Source organism: Myotis brandtii, unplaced genomic scaffold (assembly GCF_000412655.1).
Source record: "Myotis brandtii unplaced genomic scaffold, ASM41265v1 scaffold179, whole genome shotgun sequence".
NCBI classification, from domain to species: domain Eukaryota; kingdom Metazoa; phylum Chordata; class Mammalia; order Chiroptera; family Vespertilionidae; genus Myotis; species Myotis brandtii.
The window spans coordinates 5,635,421-5,650,289 of NW_005356635.1; the positions used below are offsets into that span (position 1 = coordinate 5,635,421).

General features: G+C 42.8%; 1 protein-coding gene across 1 annotated transcript; it reads left to right on the plus strand.

Annotated features, from left to right (window-relative positions):
• Positions 1-717: 717 nt before the first annotated feature.
• On the plus strand, positions 718-13,495 carry COMMD2 (COMM domain containing 2). The gene is made up of 5 exons (XM_005863475.2): positions 718-871; positions 967-1,044; positions 1,665-1,747; positions 3,384-3,557; positions 12,445-13,495. The coding sequence occupies exons 1-5, from the start codon at positions 805-807 to the stop codon at positions 12,640-12,642; spliced, it is 600 nt and encodes a 199-aa protein (XP_005863537.1). The 5' UTR covers positions 718-804; the 3' UTR covers positions 12,643-13,495.
• Positions 13,496-14,869: the final 1,374 nt, after the last annotated feature.

Here is a 14,869-nt window from a genome sequence, read left to right on the forward strand (position 1 = left end):
GCGATGCGGCCCAGCGCCAGGGCATCTAACGGGCCGGAGAGGGGGGACCTTAGGCCAGTCCTCCTCCCTGCCGGACGCCTGCGGGGCCACATGCCCCGCAGGCCCTTTCAATAATAATAATTCTCTCTCATCATTGATGTTTCTATCTCTCCCTCTCTTTTCCTCTCTGAAATCAATAAAAAAAATTTTTTAAATGATTTTGTAGAAGACCAGTTAATGGTAAATAAGTATTTCATGGTATGCTTTAAATGGAAAACAAACAAACAAACAAAAAACAACACCGTTATAAATGTAGGTATAATGTGATTCAAACTTGTCTTTTAAAAACACCTGTGTATAGTTTTGCTAACCTGTACCTTCTTAATTTGTAAAAGAAATGTATAATATATTTGTAATAAAAAAATGTAAAGAAAGAAAAAAGTCTCAGTTTCCTTACCTTTAATGAGAACAATAATGGTAAGAACAGTTCCTGACTCAGTGCTTAATAACTGTTAGCTATTGATATAAATGTAAGCTCTGCGGGGGTAGAGGGGCGTTCGGATTTTAAACACCTTTTTGTCTCTCACAGAGCCTAGCAACTTTCCCCCCAGCCTGCTACATATTTTATAGTATTTGCGATCAGAAGAATCCGCTAACCCCCGCGCTGCAGCACGCACCCCAGGGCTCCTTGGAGCAGGGGACCAACACAGCCCAGAACCCAAAGCTCCGGACGCTGACGCGTCGGACCTCCTTCGCGAGCGGACCCGGGACCGGAAGTGGCGAGGGCGGGGTCCGCGCTGAAGGGAAGGTGGCGGCCCCGCGAAGATGCTGCTGGACCTGTCCGAGGAGCACAAGGAGCACCTGGCCTTTCTGCCGCGAGTGAACAGCTCGGGTCCGGGGCGCGGCAGCGGGGGGTGGCGTTGTGGGGTCCGGGGAGGGAACCCGCGGGAGCGCCCGGTGCTCACAGTGTCCTGGCTTCCGTTGCAGTCGTCGCCGAGTTTGGGCGGATTGCGGTGGAGTTCCTGAGGCGAGGCGCGAACCCCAAGATCTACGAGGGCGCCGCCAGTAAGAAGGGAGGGACGCAGCCCCGCAGGCTGTGCTAGCCGTTGTCTGTAGCCCCGAGAAAGGGGTCGTTGCGTCTCCGAGGGTCTAGTGCCCTTGTGGTAGAGTAACACCCGGAGGGCCCTTCCGTCCGGGCGCAGGTCCTGCCAGTTTCCTAAGAAGCCGTGAGGTTTTTAGAGCTTCTATCAGTCGGCTTCCTCGTGAGTAAAATAGACATACTACCGCCTGGGAGACATACCATAAGGCTTACGCTCACCGAACGAAGTGTGTGGACTAGCCCGGTGAGCCGCATCACGCCAGTGTTCGGTTATTATTGTTCACACATCTTCTTTTGGTGAAGCATTGTTTTTTCCCGCTGCAGGAAGGCAGGTTCTCAGATTAAGTCGGTTGCCGCAGGTCTGGTCTCGGGCGGCTGCATTGGTGAAGAAGGAAGGTTACAGCGGGCACTCCTGAAGGCATGGGGCTGGGAGCGAGAAGGAGCGGGACGCTCTTACCACCTCATTATTTTTAATTGCTTGAAAAAAAAATGGAACAATGGACAATATTTAGTCTTAAATAAGAGTTTGAGTAAAAGGATAAAAACCACACAATAATTTATTTGCTCATTTTTCCTTTTTTCTCAGGAAAACTCAATGTGAGTAGTGACACTGTCCAGCATGGCGTGGAAGGATTAATATACCTGCTCACTGAAAGCTCAAAGCTCATGGTAAGGGCTTCTGTGGACTATCTTGCATTTCCCAAACCTTAAGAAGGTCATGCATACTCTACATCATAGTGCTGGCAATACCTGCTTATTTCAGTAATGTTATTCATGGCTTATGATTGATTTGGTGAAGCCAGGCCTAAACAATCTATACTGGGGCTGCAAGGGCCCAGGGCAGGCCAAGGAGGCTGGCAGTGGCAGCAGCAGAGGGGTGATGGGGGCATGCCTTCCCCTGATCAGCCCAGTTGCCTCCCGTAGGGGAGGCCAGAGGCAGCAGCAGTGGTAGGGTGATGGGGTGCACCATCCTCTGATTGGCATGGTTGCCTCCCGTAGAGGGAGGCCAGAGGCAGCAGCACTGGCCAGGGTGATGGGGGCAGTGCCTTCCCCTGATTGGTCTGGTCACCTCCCACAGAGGGAGGCCAGACTGTGGCCCTAGACCGTCAGTAGAACATCCCCTGAGGGCTCCTGGACTGTGAAGGGGGACAGGCCAGGCTGAGGGCCCTCCCCCAGGGCCCGGGTGCCTGAAGCAGGCCAGAGGAGAGAAGCCTGGGTCCTGGGTGCGGGGGCCGAGGCAGAGGCAATTAGGGGTGATCAGATATGCAGAGGAGCAGTTAGGGGTGATCAGGCTGGCAGGGGAGCAGTTAGGGGCGATCAGGAGTCCTGGGTGCCTGCAGCTGGCCTGGGTGAAGCCACCCCGGTCCCGGGAGCCTGCTGCTGGACAGAGGGAGGGAAGCCTGGGTCCCAGGTGCCTGCAGCTGGCCGGAGGAGGAAAGCCTGGGTCCCGGCTGCAGGGGCTGAGGCAGAGGCAGTTAGGGGTGATCAGGCAGTCAGGCAGGTGAGTGCTTAGGAGCCAGCAGTCCCAGATTGTGAGAGGGATGTCCGACTGCCGGTTTAGGCCCAAACCCGCAGGATTTGGGCCTAAACTGGCAGTCGGACATCCCCCAAGGGTCCCTGATTGGAGAGGGTGCAGGCCGGGCTGAGGGAGCCACCCCCTACCCCCCCCCCCAACCCCCCGAATTTTCGTGCACCGGGCCTCTAGTGTATAACAATCTGCTGTCATGAATACCTTCATCTATAATAATAAAAAGGTAATATGCTAATTAGACTGGACGTCCTTCAGGACAAAGCCGGGTCCCTGGTGCCCTCCGGCTGCCGGAGGGAAGCCTGCCGGAGGGAAGCCCGTGCTGGCAGTCGGTGGAAGGAAGGCCTACTCTTGCATGAATTTTGTGCATGGGGCCTCTAGTGTTAGTGTAAATTAAAATTGCCATTAATACTGCATGTTACTGAACCATATACCATAGTATGTATCCTAAGAGAAGGGAGAATATAGTGATTTACTTTTTTGCATATTAGCAGCATCTGGCGTGATATAGAACAGGAGAGAAAACGGGGCATTTTAATAATTCTTTATTTTTATATTTTAATAAAGTATTTTTATGTCTCAGAAACTCAGATTTTAAAATAGTGAGCAAGGGTTGCCTTTTATTAAGGAGTGTTGTTTCTTTTACCAGACAGAATTTGGGGATTTACCAAAAGAATTCAGGGATTTCATATTCTTTTGTATAGTAGTATATCAACTGTTTTAGCATTTTCTAGACAAAGATAAGTTTTGATGTTCTGTTAAACTCAATCACTTTAGATTTCCGAACTGGATTTCCAAGACTCTGTTTTTGTTCTGGGATTCTCAGAAGAATTGAACAAATTGTTGCTTCAGCTTTATCTGGATAACAGAAAGGAGATCAGAACTATTCTGAGTGAACTGGCACCAGACCTCCCCAGTTACCACAGCCTTGAATGGCGACTAGATGTACAGGTATGGCTTTTTATTATTATTAATCTGAATTAGATACAAGATTAATTTTAGGTTTATGTCCTCAGGCCTATTCTTTACCACCTTAACCAAACTCTGGTTTGAAACTTGAGAGGTTTTGTTTGTTTGTATGTCTTTTAGGTAACATTTTTTTAAAATTTATCTTGATTGTTGAAAATATTACGGGTGTCCCCTTGTTTCCCCCCATTGGCCCCCCGCCCCCCCTTTTAACCCCCTCCCCAGGCCTTTTAACCAAAGAACTTATATGCATATATGCATAACCCATAGACATAGACAATAGTGTGGTAAAGGCCTGAAACTAGTTTTTTAATGTTCATTTTTCAGGCCATTTCACAAATAGTTCATTTTCTTATATTTTTAATGTGTCACATCAGTTTAATTTGCAAAGTTTGTAAGAAATAGGTTATTTTGGAAAAGGAGATGGTTATGCAGATTTTCTTCAGTGATGCTTAGATTTTTTAAAAGCTTTTTGTTTAAATACACACATAGAAAAGTGCACAGGTCAGTGAATGTACAGTTCAGTGAGTTATCTCATGGTGAAAATACCCATGAAACCAACACTTACCCATGACCAGCATCCCAAAAGTGTCTTCCTCATCTCCTGCCAACTACTTCCCCTTTTTTCTTTTCCTGATTTCTAATACATAGATTACTTTTGCTGCTCTTTAACTTTCTGTATATGGAATGATTCAGCAGTGCTCTTTTGTGCCTGGCTCTGGCTTCTGTATATATTATATTTGTGAGATTCATTTGTTTTTAAAGCCATATAGATAACCAAAAGGTAGTTGTCAGACTATTCCATGTAACCCTTCTTCAAACAGTGACAGATTAAGAGATGTTTATTGATTGTTATCCTTTGCTTTGCTAAATGCTTTGGGAAACAAAGTGTAAGATGCTTTCTCAGCTGGAAAAGATATTGTCATTTAGGAATATTAGATGTTCTCGAAATAACCTGTAATTAAAAATAGTTATGGCCCTAGCCGGTTTGGCTCACTGGATAGAGCGTCGGCCTGGGGACTCAAGGGTCCCAGGATCGATTCCATTCAAGGGCATGTACCTTGGTTGAAGGCACATCCCCAGTAGGGGGTGTGCAGGAGGCAGCTGATCGATGTTTCTCTCTCATCGATGTTTCTAACTCTCTATCCCTCTCCCTTCCTCTCTGTAAAAAATCAATAAGATATATATTTAAAAAAAATAGTTATGAAATACTAGAGGCCCGATGCTTAGATTCATGCACCAGTGGGTTCCCTTGGCCTGGCCTGTGGGGATTGGGCCGAAACCAGCTCTCCAACATCCCCCGAGGGGTCCCGGATTGCAAGAGGGTGCAGGCCAGGCCGAGGGACCCCACTGGTGCACGATCGGGACTGGCGAGGGACTGCGGGAGGGGTCCAGGGCATGTCCAGCCCATCTCTCTCAGTCCCAATTGGCCGTACCCCAGCAGCAAGCTAACCAACCAATCGGAGTGTCTGCCCCCTGGTGGTTAGTGCGCATCATAGTGACTGGTCGAACAACAGTTGAACACTTAGCATATTAGGCTTTTTTATTATATAGGACTAGGGGCTCAGTGCACGAATTCGTGCATCTTAAGAGGAACTGTGGGCCATGAGGCTGTGGTGGGCACAGGAGCATGTATTGGCCCACCCTCCGCGCCCCCACCCGGCCCCTCTCACCGTGGCCCCCAGTCCCCTGTCTGCCAGCAGCCCCGCTCCCGCCGCCCCCACACACTGATGGCACCGGCCCCACTCGTACCTGCTGATGGCACAGGGTGATTGGGGCTGGTGCCAGCAGTGGGTGTGAGTGGCGGCTGCTGCCCTGATCGCCCCTCAGGAGCAGAGGGAGGTGGAGAAGCCCTCAGGGGCGATAGGGGCCTGCAGCCGTCGCTCGCACCCGCTGACAGTGCCAAGTGATCGGGGCCGGCACCATGCGCCGGCAGCAGGTGTGAGCACCCAGCGGGACCGCAGCGTGCGGGAACAAAGTATTTTCAGTAACGACCAGAGGCTTCCCTCGATGACAGCGACTGGCGCCCTACCTAGGTCTGGAACCCCCACTCACCTGCTCCACCATCCCGCCATGGCCAATGCTCACCATGTTCCACGCTCTGCCTCCTGCTGCCGACACCCGCCATGTTCTATGCACGCCCCCCTGGTGGTCAGCGCATGTCATAGTGACCAGTTGTTCGGTTGTTCCACCGTTGGGTCTATTTGCATAATAGGGTTTTATATATATAGATGGTTTTGGAGGAGGGAAAAGAATAGAATTGTGTAAATCAAGATACACTGAGTGTTTCAAAAGAAGCTATAGTTCAGGTAGTTCAGTGAATGTACACAGGAATGATCCAGAAAAGTCTGAACAAAAGGGGGTGAAATCTCAGAAGGATAAATGAGTCGAGAAAACTAGGATAAATATTCTTGACAGAGGAGACAGTGTAAGCTGTAAAGGCCCACATGTATATGGGAATGAGCATATATCAGCGGTCGCCAACCTTTCAGACCTCACAGATCACCAGTTGGCAACCGTTGGAATATGTGGTTTTTAGCACACTAGCCTAGCCAAACTGAACTGCATATTGGAATGACCTGGGAGCTTTAAAAAATTCTGTGCTCCATTCCTCACCCCACTTCCCTAGAGATTCTGACTTATTGGTATGGGGTTTGGCCAGGGCATCAGTATTTTTTTAAAATAAGTTTTTATTGATTTAGGGAGAGAGGAAGGGAAAGGGAGAGAAAAAGAGAAACATCAACATGAAAGAGAAACATCAGTTGGTTGCTCCCGTACATACCCTGACTGGGAATGTAACCCGAAACCTGGGCATTTGCCCTAACTGGGAATCAGAATCAAACCGGTGACTTTTCAGTGCATAGGATGAAGCTTATCCAACTGAACCATAATGGCCAGGGTTTAGGATTTTTTTAAAAGCTCTCCATTTACCCAGGTCATTCTAAAATGCAAAAACGTTTGTAAACCACTGTTATCGTGGATTTTTCCTGACTTGAATAGGTGGTCCAAATATGTTATAGAAATTCTGATAGAGGAGTTTAGCAGTTAAAGGTGTTATCGGTTAATAATGATTTTGTAATCAAAGAAAACACGATAATTTCAAGAGAAACATCAGAAGTGCTTTATTCAAAGTAATGTCCATTGCTAGCTACACATTTTCCCCATCTTTCAGGTAATTTGTGGGTACTGCCCCAATAGAACTTTGCTTGTTTTGAGGCAAACCATTCAAAGACCCAATTTTCCACTTCTTCATATGTTTTGAAGTGTGTGTGATGCCACGTCCCGTGTGGCTTAGGGTTCGGGATCTGGAGAAGGGCCGCGGGCAAATGATAAGACGAGACAAGAAATAATAATTTGGAAATTGTGGGCCAGGCAGAGAATCTCTTTGAAGAAGAAAGACTTAGCTGGTGCCCAGGCCCTGCCAACCTTTTATTCAATTTTGGATACACATATTGCCCTTAGTAAGGCAGGCAATTCTGATAACAGACAGACTATCTTAAAGGTCAATAAATATTAGTAAAGGTTTACTTTGAGACTATTTGGTCAGGAAATTGCTTGAGTCACCATTGTCTTGACTAAACAATCGGTGCATAGCTTTGGCCCTTGCCAGAGCTCAAGGTTACCAGCATTCTGGGCTCCTTGTTTACACTTTTCTGATAGGGAAGAAAATGAGTTGCTTCCAACAGAAGTGCTGCTCAGAAAGTGCGTGTGCCATCGATCTGAACAAGTGGTAACTGAAGGAGCAAGGTCTGGTAAATACAGCGGGTGGGTTAATACTTTCCAGGCAAGATCTTTTAATGTGTCTTTAACTGGTTTTGAAGTGTGTGATGGTGCATCATCATGAAGCAAAATTACTTTGCTGTGTCTTCTGGCACATTCTGGTTGTTTCATGATCAAAGCGTGGTTCAAATTCATTATTTGTTGTTGGTAGCGATCAGTATTAACGGTTTCACCTGGTTTTATAAGCTCATAATACACCACACCTTCCTGATCCCACCAAACGCAGAGCATTGTCTTCTTTCCGAAGTGATTTGGCCTTGCAGTCGATGTTGATGGTTGACCTGGATCAACCCATGATTTTGTGCATTTGGGATTCTCAAATTCTCTTTTCATCGCCAGTCACAATTTGATACAAAAAAGACTTTCTTTCGTGCCATTGAAGCAACATTTTACTGATGACTTTTTGGTTTTCCATTTGTCTTTTGTTCAGTTGATATGGCACCCATTTTCTTTTTAAAAAAATCTTTCCCATTGCTTGTAAATGATCGGAAATTGTTTGCTGAGCAACATTTAATCTTTCTGCAAGTTGTTTTTAAGTTTGACACGCATCTTCATCCAATAATGCTTGTAATTGTTGGTCTTCAAACGTTTTCGGTTGTCCTGGACGTTCTTTGTTTTTCACATTGAAATCATCACTTTTATAAAGCATTTAAACCAGTGTTCACAAGTATCTTGAGACTAGAGGCCCAGTTCACGAGATTCGTGCACTGGGGCAGGGGGGTCCCTCAGCCCAGCCTGCACCCTCTCCAATCTTAGGACCCCTCGGGGGATGTCCCACAGGGATCGGGCCTAAACCGGCAGTTGGACATCCCTCTCACAATCTGGGACTGCTGGCTCCCAACTGCTCGCCTGCCTGATCACCCCCTAACCACTTCCCTGTCAGCCTTATCGACACCTGCTTCTCTGCCGTCCCGATCGCCCCTAACTGCCCTCCCCTGCAGGCCTGGTCCCCCCCAACTGCCCTCCCCTGCAGGCCTGGTCGCCCCCAACTGCCCTCCCCTGCTGGCCTGGTTGCCCCTAACTGTCCTCCCCTGCTGGCCTGATCACCCACGTCTGCCCTCCCCTGCTGGCCATCTTGTGGCTGTGGGCGCTGCTGTCTTTGAGGGCGTGGCAGTCAGTTAGCATATTCCTTCCTTATTGGCTGCAGGCCCTGCCATCTTTGTGATGGCGTAAGGGTCGATTAGCATATTTTCTCATTATTAGATAGGATGGAGCATGTTCACCATAAGCTTGCTGAAGTATTCAGCAGCACTTTTCTTCAAAATAAAGTAACGAATTAAAACTTCCTGCAATTGCTCTTTTTTTGGCATGAATTTCAACATTTTTAAGTGTAAAAATATCTATGATGTTAACACCTTCAGAAAATTTGACATATGAAGTTTTGAAACTTGTCAATACAACAAAATAGCATACATATTAAATCACATATGTATCAACATATGTGTAACTCCATCTATTGAAAAAAATCCGCATTTTTAACCAGTACACCTTGTACTTAGTTTGATGAGTACTTGAATAGATATTAACACAAGATATGGCATGAACCAGATTATAGACTCCATGAGGGCAGGTACTATATCTTGTTAACAACTGTGTCCCCAGCACAATGCCTGGCACATAACAGGAATTCACTGCTAAATATAAAATGGTTGGGAGGGTGGCTAGTGGTGGTAAGCACCTTCTTAAAGAAATGATTTATCAAATAATTCTTGTATACCTGTCATGGGGTGTGGATACAGCAAGGGACAAGGTACAGGTTAAGCAGCAAGTCCTGCAGAGCTCATGGGGAGGAGGAGATCATTGGTTAAACCTTTATGTTTAGGTCCTTTCATAATAACCAGGTGGAGAAGTAGGGATGATTATGTTCATGAGGTTCAGCGGTAATTTATCTTATACATTTTTACCTCTATTATGTAGTGATGATATCTTCTGAATCTTGGGGTCCAGTAGCCCTTAGAATTTTTTTGTTTTTTTGTTTTGTTGATTTTGAATTTTTCATTATAAAGACATCTTAAAAATTAGAAGGATAAGCAATTGAATTTTCTAAAGTTAAACTCAAGAGAGCTCATTTATCCAGTGAAATTAGTTTGAATAGCTGGGTTACTATAAGAATTAATACAGTTTAAAGTTGAGGGAATACTGAATGAATACTGCCTCATGGTGAAATGCATTTAAGTGCTAAAAAAGCTACTTAGAGAACTAATTGATTCTGTGTGCGTATTAGTTGAAATTATTACAAGGGATTTTAACTGGAGTGGATTTTTCTGCTATGGGAGGAAGACTTATCAAATGAAAACCAGCTAAAAGGCTAGGAAACTAGTAACAATACAGAACTTTTCATTTTTGAGTAACTGATTTGTCTCATAGAGATTGGTAGTGAACCATCTAATTATTGTGCAGTTGCTTATGGGAAATAAATTAATCATAGTTGAGTTTCTAAAAAAAAGCCACTTCCTATACTTCATAAATTACAAACATAATTAATGCCTTTATTAGTAGCACCAGTAAATTGAATGCATCTGACATTGGTGAAGGAGGATGTTACCTTTAAGGCTACTATATTTAAAATTGCTATTGTTATTTTTACAGGGAGAAGGACAGAATTCCATCCCCATTAAAAATAAGTTCATATCAAGAACTTTGTGGGATACTGTTCTTTATTCTGCGGTAGTAGTACTGAGTGTCATTCAGTTTTCTTTCTGAGAAAAAATTAGGTGTAATTTTATCTTACTAGGTGTTTGTTAGGTATATTATATAATCTTTATCTAGAAATTAAAAAAAAAATGGTACAGATAAGTATCTTATAAGTACATTTAGATATCATGTTGCCCTAACCAGTTTGACTCAGTGGATAGAGCGTCGGCCTGAGGCCTGAAGGGTCCCAGGTTTGATTCTGGTCAGGGACACATGTCCAAGTTGTGGGCTCAATCCCCAGTATGGGGCATGCAGGAGGCAGCCGATCAATGATTCTCTCTCATCATTGATGTTTCTGTCTCTCTCTCCCTCACCCTTTCTCTCCGAAATCAATAAAAATATATTTTTTAAAAATAGACTCATGTTATCTAAAAGTGGGAGGATAGATTGAGTGACCTTAAGTCTTTCAACAAAAAATTCCTCACTTGCCCTAACTGGTTTGGCTCAGTGGATAGAGCGTCGGCCTGCGGACTGAAGGGTCCCGGGTTCGATTCCGGTCAAGGGCATGTACCTTGGTTGCAGGCACATCCCCAGTAGGGAGTGTGCAGGAGGCAGCTGATCGATGTTTCTCTCTCATCGATGTTTCTAACTCTCTATCCCTCTCCCCTCCTCTCTGTAAAAAATCAATAAAATATATATATTTTTTAAAAATTCCTGACTTAATTACACCTAAATACATTTGGTCCCTATCTGTCAGTGCAGATATAGAGGGAAAAGAAGTATAAATAATGCATAACTGAATGAATAAGTAGTATTTCCAGTAATCATATTTATTCTTCTGTACTAGAGAAATGATCTTACAGAGATAATTTGCCTTACAGATATCTATTTTATGTTTGGAGACTAACTCACCCAAAGGAATTAATCTATTGTTTCCAAATTATTTTGAGACATTAAATTTCACCTTTGGATTAGTATCTTGGTTTTGTTTTGTTTTTTATGTACAAATGATCCAGAATTAATTGGAAGAAGTTATTAGTCAAGATATTCTGTTGTGGTATTAAATTAATCCTGAAATCTTAGATTTAGATTTGTCACTCACTTGGAAATCTCTTCAGTTTGGCTTCTTGTCCTTTTGACATTACTCCAGTAGTTTTAGATAACAATCTTGCTTTCTTGTATAACAAGATGTTTCAGGTTCATCTTGTACAATTCCTGTCCCAGACTTCAATCGAATCAGCTATTCAAGGAGGTCCTGGTTCCTTTTAATGGAAAATCGCCTGTAGAGAGCACATTCTGGTGTTGGGTTAAATGCCATAATTTCCAAGTTGGTCATTGTTTCTAGTAGTTTTTTATCTTTTAATAATCTATCACTAGTACTTTTTAAAAAAAATCCTCATCTGAGGGTACGTTTTTATTGATTTTAGAGAGAGAGAGGAAGGGAGAAAGAGGGAAACATTGATGTAAGAGAGAAACATCGATTGGTTGCCTCCTATACACACCCTGACCAGGATTGAACCCAAAACCTAGTTATGTGCCCTGACCAGGAATCAAAACTGCAACCTTTTGGTGTATGGGATAATGTGCCAACCTACCGAGCCACCTATTCCAGGACAATAGTGCTTATTTTTAAAATTTTGGACTAGATCATACAAACAAAAGATTATAGATGCTCAGTTTAAAGAAGAAGAATAAAAACAAGTACCCATTGCCAAGCTGAAGAGCTAGAACAAAACCAATACCTTTGAATCTCCCTCCCGTAATAAGAACCCCTCCCAGCACCCTGGAGGTAACCACCATCCTAAATTTTCTGTTAATTTTTGTTTATAGTTTTTTACTCGCTTGCAGTGGATGAGAGTTTCCATTCCCATCACCTGCAGTGCTCCATATGGAAAGCTTTTTAATCATGCTAGTGAAACGTATCTTATGGTCTTATTGACCATTTTCTTGATTCTAATAAAGTTGAGCATACTTGCCTGTTTATCTATTTGTGTTACTACTTTTGTTAAGTGCTTATTTCGTCTTCTGTACGTTCTTCTGTTGGTTTTATGTTTTGTTCCTTATAAATCAGAGCAGTTATTCATGCATTCTGGATACTAATCTTTTTTTGCTTGTATGTGTTACAAAATACTCTCAGTTTGTGGCTTTTTTTCCCACCATCTTTATGTGTCCTTTGAAGAAAATTTAATAATTTTAAAATAGTTAAATTTGTCACTTTTTTCTTTATGGTTTGTGCCTTTTATATCATATTTTAGAAATTTTTCCACACTGTAAGGTTGCATGTATGTTCTGATTTTTTTTCCCCCAAAAAAGTTTTAAAGTTTACTTTTCATTTTGAAGTCTATGCTTTATCTGAAGTTTTATTTTTATACATGGTATAAGTAATTATAAATGTTATGTATTAAGTGTATTTTATGTATTAAATTGTTATTATGCTCTTATTCCATTTAAAATCAAGCTTGCAAGCAGAAGCCTCAGGCAACAGATAAAACCATCAGTGACTATAAAATTACACCTTAATCAGAATGGAGATCGCAACACCAAAGTTCTGCAGACAGATCCAGCTACCCTGATGCACTTGGTTCAGCAACTGGAACAAGCATTGGAGGAAATGAAAACAAACCACTGTAGGAGAGTTGTGCGCAGTATCAAGTAGTCCCGGTTTTAAGTTTTATTTCCTTTTAATTGCTTGTGAATTAATAATGTGCAGCAATTACTTTTAAAAACTATTTTTTTAGTTAATTGATAGTGATAACTACATATAGATTCTATGAAAGTTTTTTTTTCCTATGACAAGATCTGAAGTCATGTTCAAAAGCTGACATAAAGTTTCTTTCCTGGTGCTAAATGTGGTCAGCTTCTTGACAAATTAGGATGTATTTTCTATTTTAAATATGTAAATAGGATTGAATCAGCTGAAAGTGAATCTATACTGTTCATATTATCTGTATATATGAATGATTATACTTTTCTTAGTACTTCTTTTGACTACTTAACTTTATTATTTTCTTCCTTATTGACCAAAATTTGAAAATAAAATTCGCAGTATTACTATTACTATACTGTTACTATTCAGAATGTTTCTAGACACTTCAGTGTTGTTGAACTTTAAAAGCAACTCATGGATGTTAATAGCCACAGAATAGTTGGAAATAAATATGAATTTTTTTAAATGCTCTATAGCTTAGGCAGTTCATGCATTTTTCTTTGCATATTGCTTAAGTTTGAATTGTCATGGCTAATTAGCTTAAGTATTTAGTAATCAAATTTGTGCAATCATATATATTACATTTTATCAAGGACTACTTTTTGCCCGAGTACCCAAAGTGTCTAAGATACATGTTGTCATTTACATTTATAAACAATGCTTGCAGGAGTAATATAATTGATTTTTAATTATCTGGCTAAAAATTACAGTCACTTTTTATATTTTTGTTTAAATAAAATATAAAGAAGGCAAAGGAAGACCATGTTTACTACATTCCAGGCTTTCTTCCTTACAAACTTGATTTTTGTTTTGTTTTCTTTTTTAGTAGGTAACCATAAGTTGTGTGGCCTGTAAAACTGATGCCGGTGTGTCAGGTCAACTTGATAGAGTACAGGGATACAGGGAGACTTAAGGAAAAAAGGAGACTTACAGAGAAAAAACACATGGAAATGGGATTCAGTCTTAAATATATGTCTAGGGCCTTATTCTGAAAGTCTCATCCCCGTGGAACAACCCAGAAAGGCCTAAGAACCATGAGACTCTAAGCTGCACTCTAGGTTCTATCAATACTTTGCTGCCTGAGAATGAGAGATTTTTAGGTCAGAGTGACATCATGTTTCTTTCTCTCATGAGAGAGCCTATCAGGAAACAGACCATTGAAAGAAAAGCACATTTGAAATTGCCACCCATCAGCCCTTGCAGGCATGTGGGTTAGCCCTTTCCCAGAGGTATATTTCTGCAGTTATGAAATAGATCAGATACTAGCAAACCATAATCAAATAATTTTTAATTATAATGATAACGTGATTAATGAAGATTTCATATTAACAACCTCACAAACGGAAACTACATGAAATAGTAGCATATGTCATTGGGTTTTAGAGCAACATGTCTGCCAAGCTTAGGTGATATAAATAGCTCTATGATTAAAAAGAAGAAGCTCTGTGAGGCGGCTTCTTTGTCCATATTTGGTGGAAGATAAGCAGTACTGACCCCAGCCAAGATTGAAAAAACAGCCCTGTGTCCCCTCAGGGCAACTTTTCTTCCACCTCATATCCACTGTTCTTCACTCCAATCAAAACAAGAAAGCATGTGTTACTCTCTTTCATTTGTATCAAACTTTCCTGGCCTCCTCTCTCTATTTTCCATTATTCTTTCTGATGTTCTGCCTTCTTTACCTTTGGGGGCGAGAGTGAGTTGGGAGCAGTCTCTTAACATCTTTTTGAACCTGGGCTCACCTTTTAGTACAGGCCATCTAGTGAGCCTCTTCTCTTTCTTATTTAAACACTCCATACCCTATGGGCAACTCTGCCTTGTTGGTTTTATGGCATTTGATTTTGGGGTGTTTTTTTTTGGTAGCTTATATATGAACATACTAGTGGCCTGGTGCATGAAATTCATGCACAGGTTGGTGGGGGCGTCCCTCAGCCCGGCCTGCACCCTCTCCAATCTGTGGGATTGGGCCTAAACTGGCAGTCAGACATCCTTCTCACAATCTGGGACCGCTGGCTCCTAACTGCTTGCCTGCCTGCTGATCGCCCCTAACCACTCCACCTGCTGGTCTGATCGCCCCCAACTGTCCTTTCCCTGCCAGCCTGCTCACCCCCAACTGCCCCCCACCCCGCCTGCCTGCTTTCCCCACGCAGCCTGCTGTTCAATCATTTGGTTGCCCCTC

Bases quoted from the DNA above. Each gene is read 5' to 3' on its own strand.
- COMMD2 (XM_005863475.2), top strand. From the start codon at position 805: ATGCTGCTGGACCTGTCCGAGGAGCACAAGGAGCACCTGGCCTTTCTG. The intron at 1,748-3,383 runs GTAAGGGCTTCT...CAATCACTTTAG, and splicing joins CTGAAAGCTCAAAGCTCATG to ATTTCCGAACTGGATTTCCA. The intron at 3,558-12,444 runs GTATGGCTTTTT...TTTAAAATCAAG, and splicing joins AATGGCGACTAGATGTACAG to CTTGCAAGCAGAAGCCTCAG.